The sequence below is a fragment of the Bombina bombina genome, chromosome 6 (assembly GCF_027579735.1).
Source record: "Bombina bombina isolate aBomBom1 chromosome 6, aBomBom1.pri, whole genome shotgun sequence".
Lineage (NCBI taxonomy): Eukaryota > Metazoa > Chordata > Amphibia > Anura > Bombinatoridae > Bombina > Bombina bombina.
Window position 1 is genome coordinate 671,276,255 of NC_069504.1, and position 12,379 is coordinate 671,288,633.

A 12,379-nucleotide genomic window follows, 5' to 3' on the forward strand; every position below is an offset into this window, starting at 1 on the left:
AAAATAAAATTTAAATGTTCCTTTATTATTGCAATTAAGTGTTTGTTTAAACATCTTAATCTGTAAAGTAATCAACATGACATTAAATAATAAATTGTACACATTCCATATTAATAATTTTTGGATAAATTAAAAAAAACTGCATTCAAACATATTATTTCAACATTTGATTCATTGTCTCTCACGATTTACTTTTGTATTGATCCCATATCTTTTAATTCCATGAAGATCTTAGAAAATCCTTGCAAGAACATAATTAAAAATCATACTGTACTCCTGTTTGTAATTATTTTTTATTTTATTTATATATTAATTTTACTTCACCCACTTCGTAGCAAAATAAGTACAAGATATCTGGTACTATTTGGTGGTTTCACTGAATTATTGAAATCACATTGGAAAATACATTAAAAACACCCACGCTGCTTTGCAATTTTTGATATTTATTAAACAAATTAGAATCCATGCCTATGTTTGTAACCCCAGCAAATGAGTTAAATACATACATAAAGTCCTGATTGGGATTTAAAACACATTGTCCCCTACACTTGTCACTCAGTTACATTAGAAATGCATAACTCTAGAAAATGGGGAATAAAGGTTGCAGCTTTGTATATTCAAATAACCAAACAGTAACAATAAATAATTAAAATTAGAATAGAATACAGAAAAATGTCCCCACAGTGCTTGCCCTCAAATCCCCAACATGCACATGCCCATTTAAATATATCTCTCCTGCTAAACAACCAACAGTAGATACCTTTAAAAAAATCCTAAATATTTACCACATAGGTCAAGCACCCCAACAAGCTGTGACTGAGTCCAACCACAGTCAGGGAGGGAGCGCAGGTGCTTCTCCTCACCATTCAGATCCCGAATGCTGCAAACCCCTTCTCCACACACCTAATAACCAGTCCCTCCCAACTCCACCCACATGCCCCATCCCTGACCCCTTCCACAAGGCCAGTGTGGGGTCAAGAACCCCTTACTTCCATTTCACTCATTATGGATTTATACGTATCTGCTGAGCAGGATACGAAGCTGCAATATGCTATATCTCTCAGACTATAGCTATAAGTTAAACCCCTTTGCAAGAGACACTAATGCAAAAAATACTCTGAGCATGTATGTTTTGCATTAGAACATCCCTTTAATATAGCAGGGAATTGATTTGTGAATGATCTAATAAATAGCAATATTCACAATAAATGTAGATGACCTCCTTATAAAAAACAACAGTAGCAGGCCTCTCTGATAGCTGTGATTTAATATGTTGATTAACTAAATGAACAATAGACAGATAAGAATTCTACAGTTCAGCCAATCTTCACCTTTGACCTATGGGCAAGTACAACTGGGACTAGTCCAGTCTGCCTATTCGTGTTTACTCAGCACAGAGAAATTGAGCAAGCTCAGCTTCTAAGAGATACTTTCAAATTCAACCCTATTAATAATGCAGCAAGCAGATTTACTCCTGTGAATTTACTGCTTACAAAAGGACTTACTCAGCTCTGTGATAACGGGAATCCTGGAAGCATGCTCTTTCTTATCATCCAAGAAGCGCAGGGCAGCTGTGTCAGGCCAACAGAAAGATAGAAAAAAGATTTTTTTAAGAAAGACGAGAAAGAATTAGTTCATGTTCTTGCCAAAATACATTGGTATCTGCTATTTTTTGTACATAATTAAAGTTAACAGTATTGAGCTGAATGTGAGATTTGGGCTAAAAATGGATGGTTCAGAAAACACTGGAACAGACTGCAGATAAAATAAATATATGATTTAAAAATAACCTTAATGTCAAGCTATATTTTAAAATAACACTTTGTGTATTACATTTGTCTGCTGGAAACCTACTGTAAGAATATACTACCTTTTTATGAGAATTAGGAGTAATGTTTTAGGTTATCTTGACTGTTCACCATCTTCTTGCAGGAATTCTCACATATTCAAAGTTTGTTAGATTATGTCAGTGATTTTCAACCAATTTAAAGGGGCTAACTTGATTGTGGTGCAGTGCATTATGGCTGGGAAAGATAAGACATAACATTGATGGGTAACGCACTGAACGCAAAAGTCTGAGATCTCAAATAGACTGTACCTTCACATTAACACTGCAGGATTAAAATTGTTGCTATATGAAGAGGTAAGTTAAGGACAGACTAGAATGTGAGGACTGTTTCTTTATGGGGGTGAAAGAAAAGGTCATCTGAGGACATCCAAACAGATTTCTCATTTGTAAAGCAATGAGTGGGGATTCAAATACGGCTTTTGGATGTTAAAGAGATAATATATTTTTTAATTGAGAGTGTGAATATTAGTGTAACTATAGTTTGTGCAAAAAAGAAAGATAGAGTTTGCCGTAGTTGATAAAACATCCATTTTATTAAATCAAGTTAAAAAATCCATAAGGATAAAGAGATGCGTGTTAGCTCCTTACGAGTTTCGGCTGGGGTGCTGTAATCATAGGCCTAATACTTTGTGCAGCTTTTATGTTTCGCAAAACAGTTAACCAGAGCTCTGAAGTTGCGGTAATCATTCTAGCATAAATCTTTATACTTTCGACTTGTAATACCATCAGTAAACCCGACAAGCGCAAAACCCTGTGATAAACCCCTTTTTGCTTGCACACAAATGTTTGCACTCCATCTGGCCCAATATTTTATGTCATTTAGTCAACATTTGCATGTTATAATACAGCTAAAACATGTAAGCTAAAGGTAGATTTATATAATTTTAATAGTTTTGCATACATACGGCTAGATTACGGGTTTTTGTTGGTAAGGCTGTGCGGTGCTAACGAGCCTTTTTTTCTCACCGATCCATTAAGACAACGCTGGTATTACGAGTTTTCTGCAAGCTGGCGTCAGCCTCAGAAAAGTGAGCGTTGAGCAAAATTTAGTTCCACATCTCACTGTAATAGCAGCGCTGCTTACGGTAGCGGTGAGCTAGCTAAACGTGCTCATGCACGATTTCCCCATAGAAAACAATGGGGCTGAGCCGGCTGAAAAAAAGCAAAAAAGCAGCGTTCAGCTCCTAACGCATTACCCATTGATTCCTATGGGGAAAGGAATTTTATGTCTACATCTAACACCCTAACATGAACCCCAAGTCTAAACATCGCTAATTTTACACTTATTAAACCCTAATCTGCCGCCCCGACATCGTCGCCACTTACTTTATATTATTAACCCCTAATCTACCGCTCCGTGCACGGCCGCCAACTACATTATCCCTATGAACCCCTAATCTGCTGCCCCCAACATCGCCGACACCTACATTATATTTATTAACCCCTAATCTGCCGCCCCCAACATCGCCGAACCCTACATTATATTTATTAAACCCTAATCTGCCCCCCAACATCGCCGCTATTTTAACTAGGTACAATAGGTATTAACTATTTAATAACTACCTAGTTAAAATAAGTACAAATTTACCTGTAAAATAAATTACAATTACAACTAACACTACACTATCATTAAATAAATTACCTAAACTAACTACAATTAAATTAAATAAACTAAATTACGGAAAAAAAAACACTAAATTATAGAAAATAAAAAAGAAATTACAAATTTTTAAACTAATTACACCTAATCTAATCCCCCTAATAAAATAAAAAAGCCCCCCAAAATAATAAAACTAAATTACAAACAGCCGGGCACAAGTGGACCTCCAGAGGGGAAGAAGTCTTCATCCGATCCGGCCAGAAGAGGACATCCAGACCGGCAGAAGTCTTCATCCAGGCGGCATCTTCTATCTTCTTCCATCTGGAGCGGAGCGGGTCCATCTTCAAGACATCCGACGCGAAGCATCCTCTTCCATCCGACGGCGACTGAAGAATGAAGGTTCCTTTAAGTGATGTCATCCAAGATGGCGTCCCTTCAATTCTGATTGACTGATAGAATCCTATCAGCCAATCGGAATTAAGGTAGGAAAAATCTTATTGGCTGATGCAATCAGCCAATAGAATTGAAGTTCAATCCTATTGGCTGATCCAATCAGCCTATAGGATTGAGCTCACATTCTATTGGCTGTTCCAATCAGCCAATAGAATGCAAGCTCAATTCTATTGGCTGATTGCATCAGCCAATAGGATTTTTCCTACCTTAATTCCGATTGGCTGATAGGATTCTATCAGCCAATCGGAATTGAAGGGACGCCATCTTGGATGACGTTACTTAAAGGAACCTTCATTCTCCAGTCGCCGTTGGATGGAAGAGGATGCTCCGCGTTGGATGTCTTCAAGATGGACCCGCTCCGCTCCGGATGGAAGAAGATAGAAGATGCTGCCTGGATGAAGACTTCTGCCGGTCTTGATGTCCTCTTCTGGCCGGATGGGATGAAGACTTCTGCCCCTCTGGAGGTCCACTTGTGCCCGGCTGGGTGAAGACGGCTCAAGGTAGGGTGATCTTCAAGGGGGGTAGTGTTAGGTTTTATTAAGGGTGGGTTTTAGAGTAGGGTTGTGTGTGTGGGTGGTGAGTTTTAATGTTGGGAGGTATTGTATCTTTTTTACAGGTAAAAGAGCTGATTGCTTTGGGGCAATGCCCCGCAAAAAGCCCTTTTAAGGGCTATTTGTAATTTAGTATAGGGTAGGGAATTTTATTATTTTGGGGGGCTTTTTTATTTTATTAGGGGGATTAGATTAGGTGTAATTAGTTTAAAAATTTGTAATTTCTTTTTTATTTTCTGTAATTTAGTGGAGGTTTGTTTGTAATTTAGTTTATTTAATTTAATTGTAATTAATTGTAGGTAGTTTAGGTAATTCATTTAATTATAGTGTAGTGTTAAGTGTAATTGTAACTTAGGTTAGGGTTTATTTTACAGGTAAATGTGTACTTATTTTAACTAGGTAGTTATTAAATAGTTAATAACTATTTAATAACTATTGTACCTAGTTAAAATAAATACAAAGTTGCCTGTTAAATAAATATAAACCCTAAGATAGCTACAATGTAACAATTAGTTATATTGTAGCTAGCTTATGGTTTATTTTACAGGTAAGTATTTAGTTTTAAATAGGAATAATTTAGTTAATGATAGTACATTTATTTAGATGTATTTAAATTATATATAAGTTAGGGGGGTGTTAGGGTTAGACTGAGGTTTAGGGGTTAAAAATTTAATATAGTAGCGGCGACGTTGGGGGCGGCAGATTAGGGGTTAGTAAATGTAGGTAGGTGTCGGCGATGTTAGGGCAGGCAGATTAGGGGTTAAACATTTTAGTTAAGTGTTTGCGATGTGGGGAGGGGGGCTCGGTTTAGGGGTTAATAGGTAGTTTATGGGTGTTAGTGTACTTTTAGCACTTTAGTTAAAAGTTTTATGTTACGGCGTTAGCCCATAAAACTCTTAACTACTGACTTTTAAATGCGGTAGGAGTCTGGACAGGAGAGGGTCTACCGCTCCAATCGTAATATCGGCGTTAGGAAAATCCCATTAAAATGATAGGATACACAATTGACGTAAGGGGATTTGCGGTATGCTAAAATTGCAGGAAAAAAGGGAGCGGTGCACCCAGCCAGACTCGTAATACCAGCGGGCATCAAAAAGCAGCATTGGGACCCCTCAACGCTGCTTTTTAAGGCTAACGCAAGAGTCGTAATCTAGCCGATAGTATGCTCAGAAAGTACGATAATCAGAAAGGTAAAGGTTGTTTTAAATAAATTTATACTAATATTTGCATTTTAGAACACACACAAAACTAAACAAAAAACAAACTAAAGATACAGACAGAAAAGATTGTGACTTACAGGAAGAGAAAAATGCAAATTTTTGATAATTTTATTTAAAACAAAATTCATTAAAAAGTTTGGCATTCCGGATTTGGGGATTTGTACCTGTATGGGCACCATTTCCCTCTTGCATTTACTTAAATACATTTTATACTAGATGTGGTGACTGCTTTAATGCTTAGAGGCCTATTTAACAACAGTCTTGCGGACTTCATCCGACAGTGCGGATCAGGTCTGCAAGGCCTCACTGAATGTGGAGAGCAATATGCTCTCCATATTCAGCATTGCATCAGCAGCTCACAAGAGCTGCTGATGCAACGTCGCCCTCTGCAGACTTGCGGCCAATGGGCTGCCAGCAGGGAGGTGTGGCGAACAGGGTTATGGAGCAGCAGTCTTTAGACCGCTGCTTCATATCTGCTGTTTCTGGCGACTCTGAAGACTCTAAAGAAAGAGAAGTATCGAGCGTACTTATCCGACCTATCTGTTAATAGTGTAGGTCAATAATCAAAATCAACACAAGTCAATGCTAGGAGTCACTGTGAGTAAAAAACTGTATAACGTGATTGGCAGTAGTCCCGGTGCGAGCAATGATGGTATACAATGTTCAAAATAATATAATATAGAATCCTCACCTCACTTCAAGACCAATCCAGGCTGGCCCCAATATCCCTAGTGGGTGTGGTTACTTCAGGTGGAACCGCCGGCTTAAGAGACTGTCACAACTCCACAAACGTGTGACCGCTCCAACGCTTCCACAGCGTGGCCATAGGCAGGTTCAAACACCACTCGACAAACCGCGCAATTACCCTCTGTTTGCAGGGACGAAGGAGGAGGTGATGTCAGTGGTGACGGGTCAGCATACCATAGTCCAATGCGGGTACGTGGGATGAAGGTGTGTCACCGTATCTGTGGCGGGATTGGATATCCGTCCACAATCCCACAATGTGCTGCAAGTAAGAAACTTCACAGGATGCCTTGTAATCAGTATAGCATAGCAACAGACAGTCCTTAGCTGGTGTTAAAATTCAATAAAGAAGGAAGTTTGGACAGTCCGTAAAAACAATATTTATTCAAATAGATTAAAAAATACAGGAACAAGCTGGTAAAGATAGAGTAGGTATATCACCTAAACAGGCTTACGCGTTTCTGCGTTTGCCGTAATCATAGCCATAGGTGAGGGGTGTCTCCCCAGCCTTAAATAGCACATGTTAAAATCCCATTGGTGGTTTGATAATTAGTCAAAAGAAAACAGAAACTATAATACGCCTACTCTAATACATGTGACCTTTCATAGTATGCAAAACAATAATACAGAAAAATTCTCTGTACAAAGTAGAAAGTCTTGGGTAACATAAATAAATGGTAAAAGACACGATTAGTACAAAATGGAAGAAATATGAGCTATACACTAATTCATAAAGAATAATTAGCGATATATGTCATCCTATGATATCCCTGATATAAAACCTACAAAAGACTATATACAAAGGAAATATACAAGGAAGGGACAGATCTGCTATTATTCATACATTGGTATTAGATAGCTTACAATATGACATAGGCTCACTGGACACACATCACATAGTTGATTTGATATGCCATCAAATATATGTTCCTTACTATCACAAAGAAATAGCACATTCATCATTACATATCTGACCTAAAGATAGCCTAACCTAATTACTAATTTGGGCTACCTAGAAAAACCAAACTGCCGCTAATATGAAGATATAGAATATATATATTGTTTACTATAGAATATAGCTCTACAATTATTTTGTTACAACTATTAGGTACAGCATACTATTGTGCACTAGTTGTATGTCTAATTTTCAAGTTACAAATATTATGTCTTAAGAATTTCCATTATGTTTAACATATATCTTCATATTAGCGGCAGTTTGGTTTTTCTAGGTAGCCCAAATTAGTAATTAGGTTAGGCTATCTTTAGGTCAGATATAATGTGTAATGATGAATGTGCTATTTCTTTGTGATAGTAAGGAACATATATTTGATGGCATATCAAATCAACTATGTGATGTGTGTCCAGTGAGCCTATGTCATATTGTAAGCTATCTAATACCAATGTATGAATAATAGCAGATCTGTCCCTTCCTTGTATATTTCCTTTGTATATAGTCTTTTGTAGGTTTTATATCAGGGATATCATAGGATGACATATATCGCTAATTATTCTTTATGAATTAGTGTATAGCTCATATTTCTTCCATTTTGTACTAATTGTGTCTTTTACCATTTATTTATGTTACCCAAGACTTTCTACTTTGTACAGAGAATTTTTCTGTATTATTGTTTTGCATACTATGAAAGGTCACATGTATTAGAGTAGGCGTATTATAGTTTCTGTTTTTTTTTTTGACTAATTATCTAACCACCAATGGGATTTTAACATGTGCTATTTAAGGCTGGGGAGACACCCCTCACCTATGGCTATGATTACGGCAAACGCAGAAACGCGTAAGCCTGTTTAGGTGATATACCTACTCTATCTTTACCAGCTTGTTCCTGTATTTTTTAATCTATTTGAATAAATATTGTTTTTACATAACGGACTGTCCGAACTTCCTGCTTTATTGACTCTGAAGACTCGCCAGAAACACGACCCCCAAGCTCCATATGGAGCTTGATAAATGGGCCTCATTGTCACTTTATATTGGCGGCTCTATAATTAGACAAGGTAGAACCATGTGACCCAGGCAGCATTTATTAAGAACATATTCATATACATATTTAAGATATATTACTCACATATGGGGTTCATCAGCTGGGTATCAACATACTTTCATGTGAAAGTTCAATTTGCTGACATAATTAAATTTTTGAACTAACAATTGTTTTGAGCGACCCTGATATAAATATATCAGTGACATGCAGTTATAGGAGGCAGGGGAAGCTGTACCTACCCTGTAAAATCATAAAAAAAAAAGTTTTTAATAATTAATAAAAAAAAAATAAAAAAGTTGTCTGGTGTTGTGCATGAACTTGACTGACCACGTCCCCCTCCATCCACTGGAGCCACCATAGCAATGTAATGCGATGTATATAGGATGAAGAGTGCTTTGGGGGGGGGAGCGGTATGTTGGAGGGTGGGCTTAACTCAAAACTTTGACAGACCGACAACCTTGAAAATATAAAATATAAGTATTATATTTTTTTTAAATGTTTGGTCTAGCAGTGATACATTAATTCAAAATTAGAAAATCCTACCTGCTTTTTATTTGTTGAGTGATTAAAAGTCGTAAGACTGCTGCTCCTTAACTTGTCCACCATCTTTTAGGTGGCAGACTGAAAGCATCACAATCCGATCAAGATGATTGACACCCCCCGATTGGCCGCAAATGTGCAGGGGGCGGCATTGCACAAGCATTTCACTACAGCGAATCATGTCTGCATGGCAATTGATAAATCTACCCCTAGGTCTCCACTCGCGCAAACCCGACATGCTCTAAATTTGTTTATGTTTGATTGAAAGCATTTAGTTTAAACTTATAATATGCACGGAATTTAGCGCGGTCCCGCTAACAATAGTGTGCCACTTGTAATCTAGCCCTAAACTGGTTAATGGAAGGAAAAAAAAATCTAATTTGAATGCAGCTGATAATTATACATATGTGCAAAAAAGTGGATCTGTTGTGTATGTAAAGCATCTGTACAATACCAGATGTCTGCACCATTGTCTTGTTACCCATAATGCCTATCGGACTGCTTTAATTTGGAAATAAAATAAATTAAGAAAAAATAAAGCCAGCTACACAGTTTAACTCTTATTCTTAAGTCAATATTTTCCCAGCATAATGTCACCAGTTTATTATGCCAGGATTGCTTAATTGTAGATTAATACTGTACATTTACATTTCAGTGGCAGATTAAGGTGTCAGCATTAATTATTATTACATGTTTGGATTATGTCACAATCTATTTAGATCACAGACTGCGCTTGCTAACACGCGTCTGCTGTGTGCTGTCACTCTGCTAACTGACATGCAACAGAGAGACAGTTCAACTTTTCCATAGAGAATGAGTTAGATATTTAAAGAGGGCCTTGAAAATAATTTGGCTAACACAGGAAAAGGGAGAATGTTTGCCAATCTTCTTTATTCATTGGAAACACTAGAATTTCACTTTGTAAATATAATTAGTAATATTTAAATGGTGTACGGTGTATAAGAACAGTATGTTCCTTCCTATGTAAAAAAAAAAAAAAAAAAGGTTGGAAAATAACACTAATTGCTAATAATTAATGGGTATTACAAATAGCTCATGGAATTAATGAACGATTTTATTGTACAGAATTCCATGTCAGGTAAATTTTATTTTCTGCCCCTATTAGTCAAAACTGTGAATATAGGGTTAACCTTTTTGCTGTCAGTAAGAAAAATAGTATATTGCTTAATGCTATGCTATAGTAGGCCCTAGAGTAGTGGTTTTTATATATATATACAGGGAGTGCAGAATTATTAGGCAAGTTGTATTTTTGAGGATTTATTTTATTATTGAACAACAACCATGTTCTCAATGAACCCAAAAAACTCATTAATATCAAAGCTGAAAAGTTTTGGAAGTAGTTTTTAGTTTGTGTGTGCAGGTGACTATTACTGTGCATAATTATTAGGCAACTTGACAAAAAACAAATATATACCCATTTCAATTATTTCTTTTTACCAGTGAAACCAATATAACATCTCAACATTCACAAATATACATTTCTGACATTCAAAAACAAAACAAAAACAAATCAGTGACCAATATAGCCACCTTTCTTTGAAAGGACACTCAAAAGCCTGCCATCCATGGATTATGTCAGTGTTTTGATCTGTTCACCATCAACATTGCGTGCAGCAGCAACCACAGCCTCCCAGACACTGTTCAGAGAGGTGTACTGTTTTCCCTCCTTGTAAATCTCACATTTGAAGATGGACCACAGGTTCTCAATGGGGTTCAGATCAGGTGAACGAGGAGGCCATGTCATTAGATTTTCTTCTTTTATACCCTTTCTTGCCAGCCACGCTGTGGAGTACTTGGACGCGTGTGATGGAGCATTGTCCTGCATGAAAATCATGTTTTTCTTGAAGGATGCAGACTTCTTCCTGTACCACTGCTTGAAGAAGGTGTCTTCCAGAAACTGGCAGTAGGACTGGGAGTTGAGCTTGACTCCATCCTCAACCCGAAAAGGCCCCACAAGCTCATCTTTGATGATACCAGCCCCAAACCAGTACTCCACCTCCACCTTGCTGGCGTTTGAGTCGGACTGGAGCTCTCTGCCCTTTACCAATCCAGCCACGGGCCCATCCATCTGGCCCATCAAGACTCACTCTCATTTCATCAGTCCATAAAACCTTAGAAAAATCAGTCTTGAGATATTTCTTGGCCCAGTCTTGACGTTTCAGCTTGTGTGTCTTGTTCAGTGGTGGTCGTCTTTCAGCCTTTCTTACCTTGGCCATGTCTCTGAGTATTGCACACCTTGTGCTTTTGGGCACTCCAGTGATGCTGCAGCTCTGAAATATGGCCAAACTGGTGGCAAGTGGCATCTTGGCAGCTGCACGCTTGACTTTTCTCAGTTCATGGGCAGTTATTTTGCGCCTTGGTTTTTCCACACGCTTCTTGCGACCCTGTTGACTATTTTGAATGAAACGCTTGATTGTTCGATGATCACACTTCAGAAGCTTTGCAATTTTAAGAGTGCTGCATCCCTCTGCAAGATATCTCACTATTTTTGACTTTTCTGAGCCTGTCAAGTCCTTCTTTTGACCTATTTTGCCAAAGGAAAGGAAGTTGCCTAATAATTATGCACACCTGATATAGGGTGTTGATGTCATTTGACCACACCCCTTCTCATTACAGAGATGCACATCACCTAATATGCTTAATTGGTAGTAGGCTTTCGAGCCTATACAGCTTGGAGTAAGACAACATGCATAAAGAGGATGATGTGGTCAAAATACTCATTTGCCTAATAATTCTGCACTCCCTGTATATATATATATATAAAACACAAGAATTGACCGCACTCACAGACTGGACTGGGTACACATCCTAAGCCACTGTTAACTCCACAGCCCTGAACACTGACAGACAGCTGCACAGTTCCCAGCAACCCAGGCAGTTAACCCCTAAACAGCCTGGGTGAGAGCCCCACAGGGAAGCATTACAAAGGGGGAGACCTTGACGTAGTCCTGGGCTTGATCCTTTGGCGCCAAATGTAACTGACTTTTAAACATTACTGAGTATCTGCTGGCGAGTGCCAGGTTTTCTGTGTGTTATATATATATATATATATATATATATACACATGTTTAGACATATATATATATATATATATATATATATACACTGTATATATATTAGTGTTTTGGAGCGCTTTGCCGTTAAGTAGATGAAAACACGTAAAAGCATATTTATGCAATGTTTATATTTATTAAAGATTTTAACTATGTAGGTATAGATATATATTATACCAAAATACCATCATATATATGTAGAAATATGTTTTTATGAATAAATAGAACATATTCTGCTATGTGCAGAACATTAGAATGTAAACTATTTATATTTTTATGTCAGGTAAGGCAAATGAGAATATGAGATCGGGTTTGCGCAAGAGTAGGGTGCTAGGATTTTTTCCCCAC

The 12,379-nt window shown here is 37.5% G+C and overlaps 1 protein-coding gene across 1 annotated transcript in view; it reads right to left on the reverse strand.

The window, feature by feature from the left end:
- LOC128664555 (calcium-activated potassium channel subunit alpha-1-like) overlaps positions 1–12,379 on the reverse strand; it is a 183,028-nt gene that overhangs the window by 43,006 nt on the left and 127,643 nt on the right. Inside the window, exon 3 of the mRNA XM_053719373.1 lies at positions 1,506–1,571. Within this exon, the coding sequence (XP_053575348.1) occupies positions 1,506–1,571 (66 nt within the window). The remainder of the gene's footprint in view (positions 1–1,505; positions 1,572–12,379) is intronic.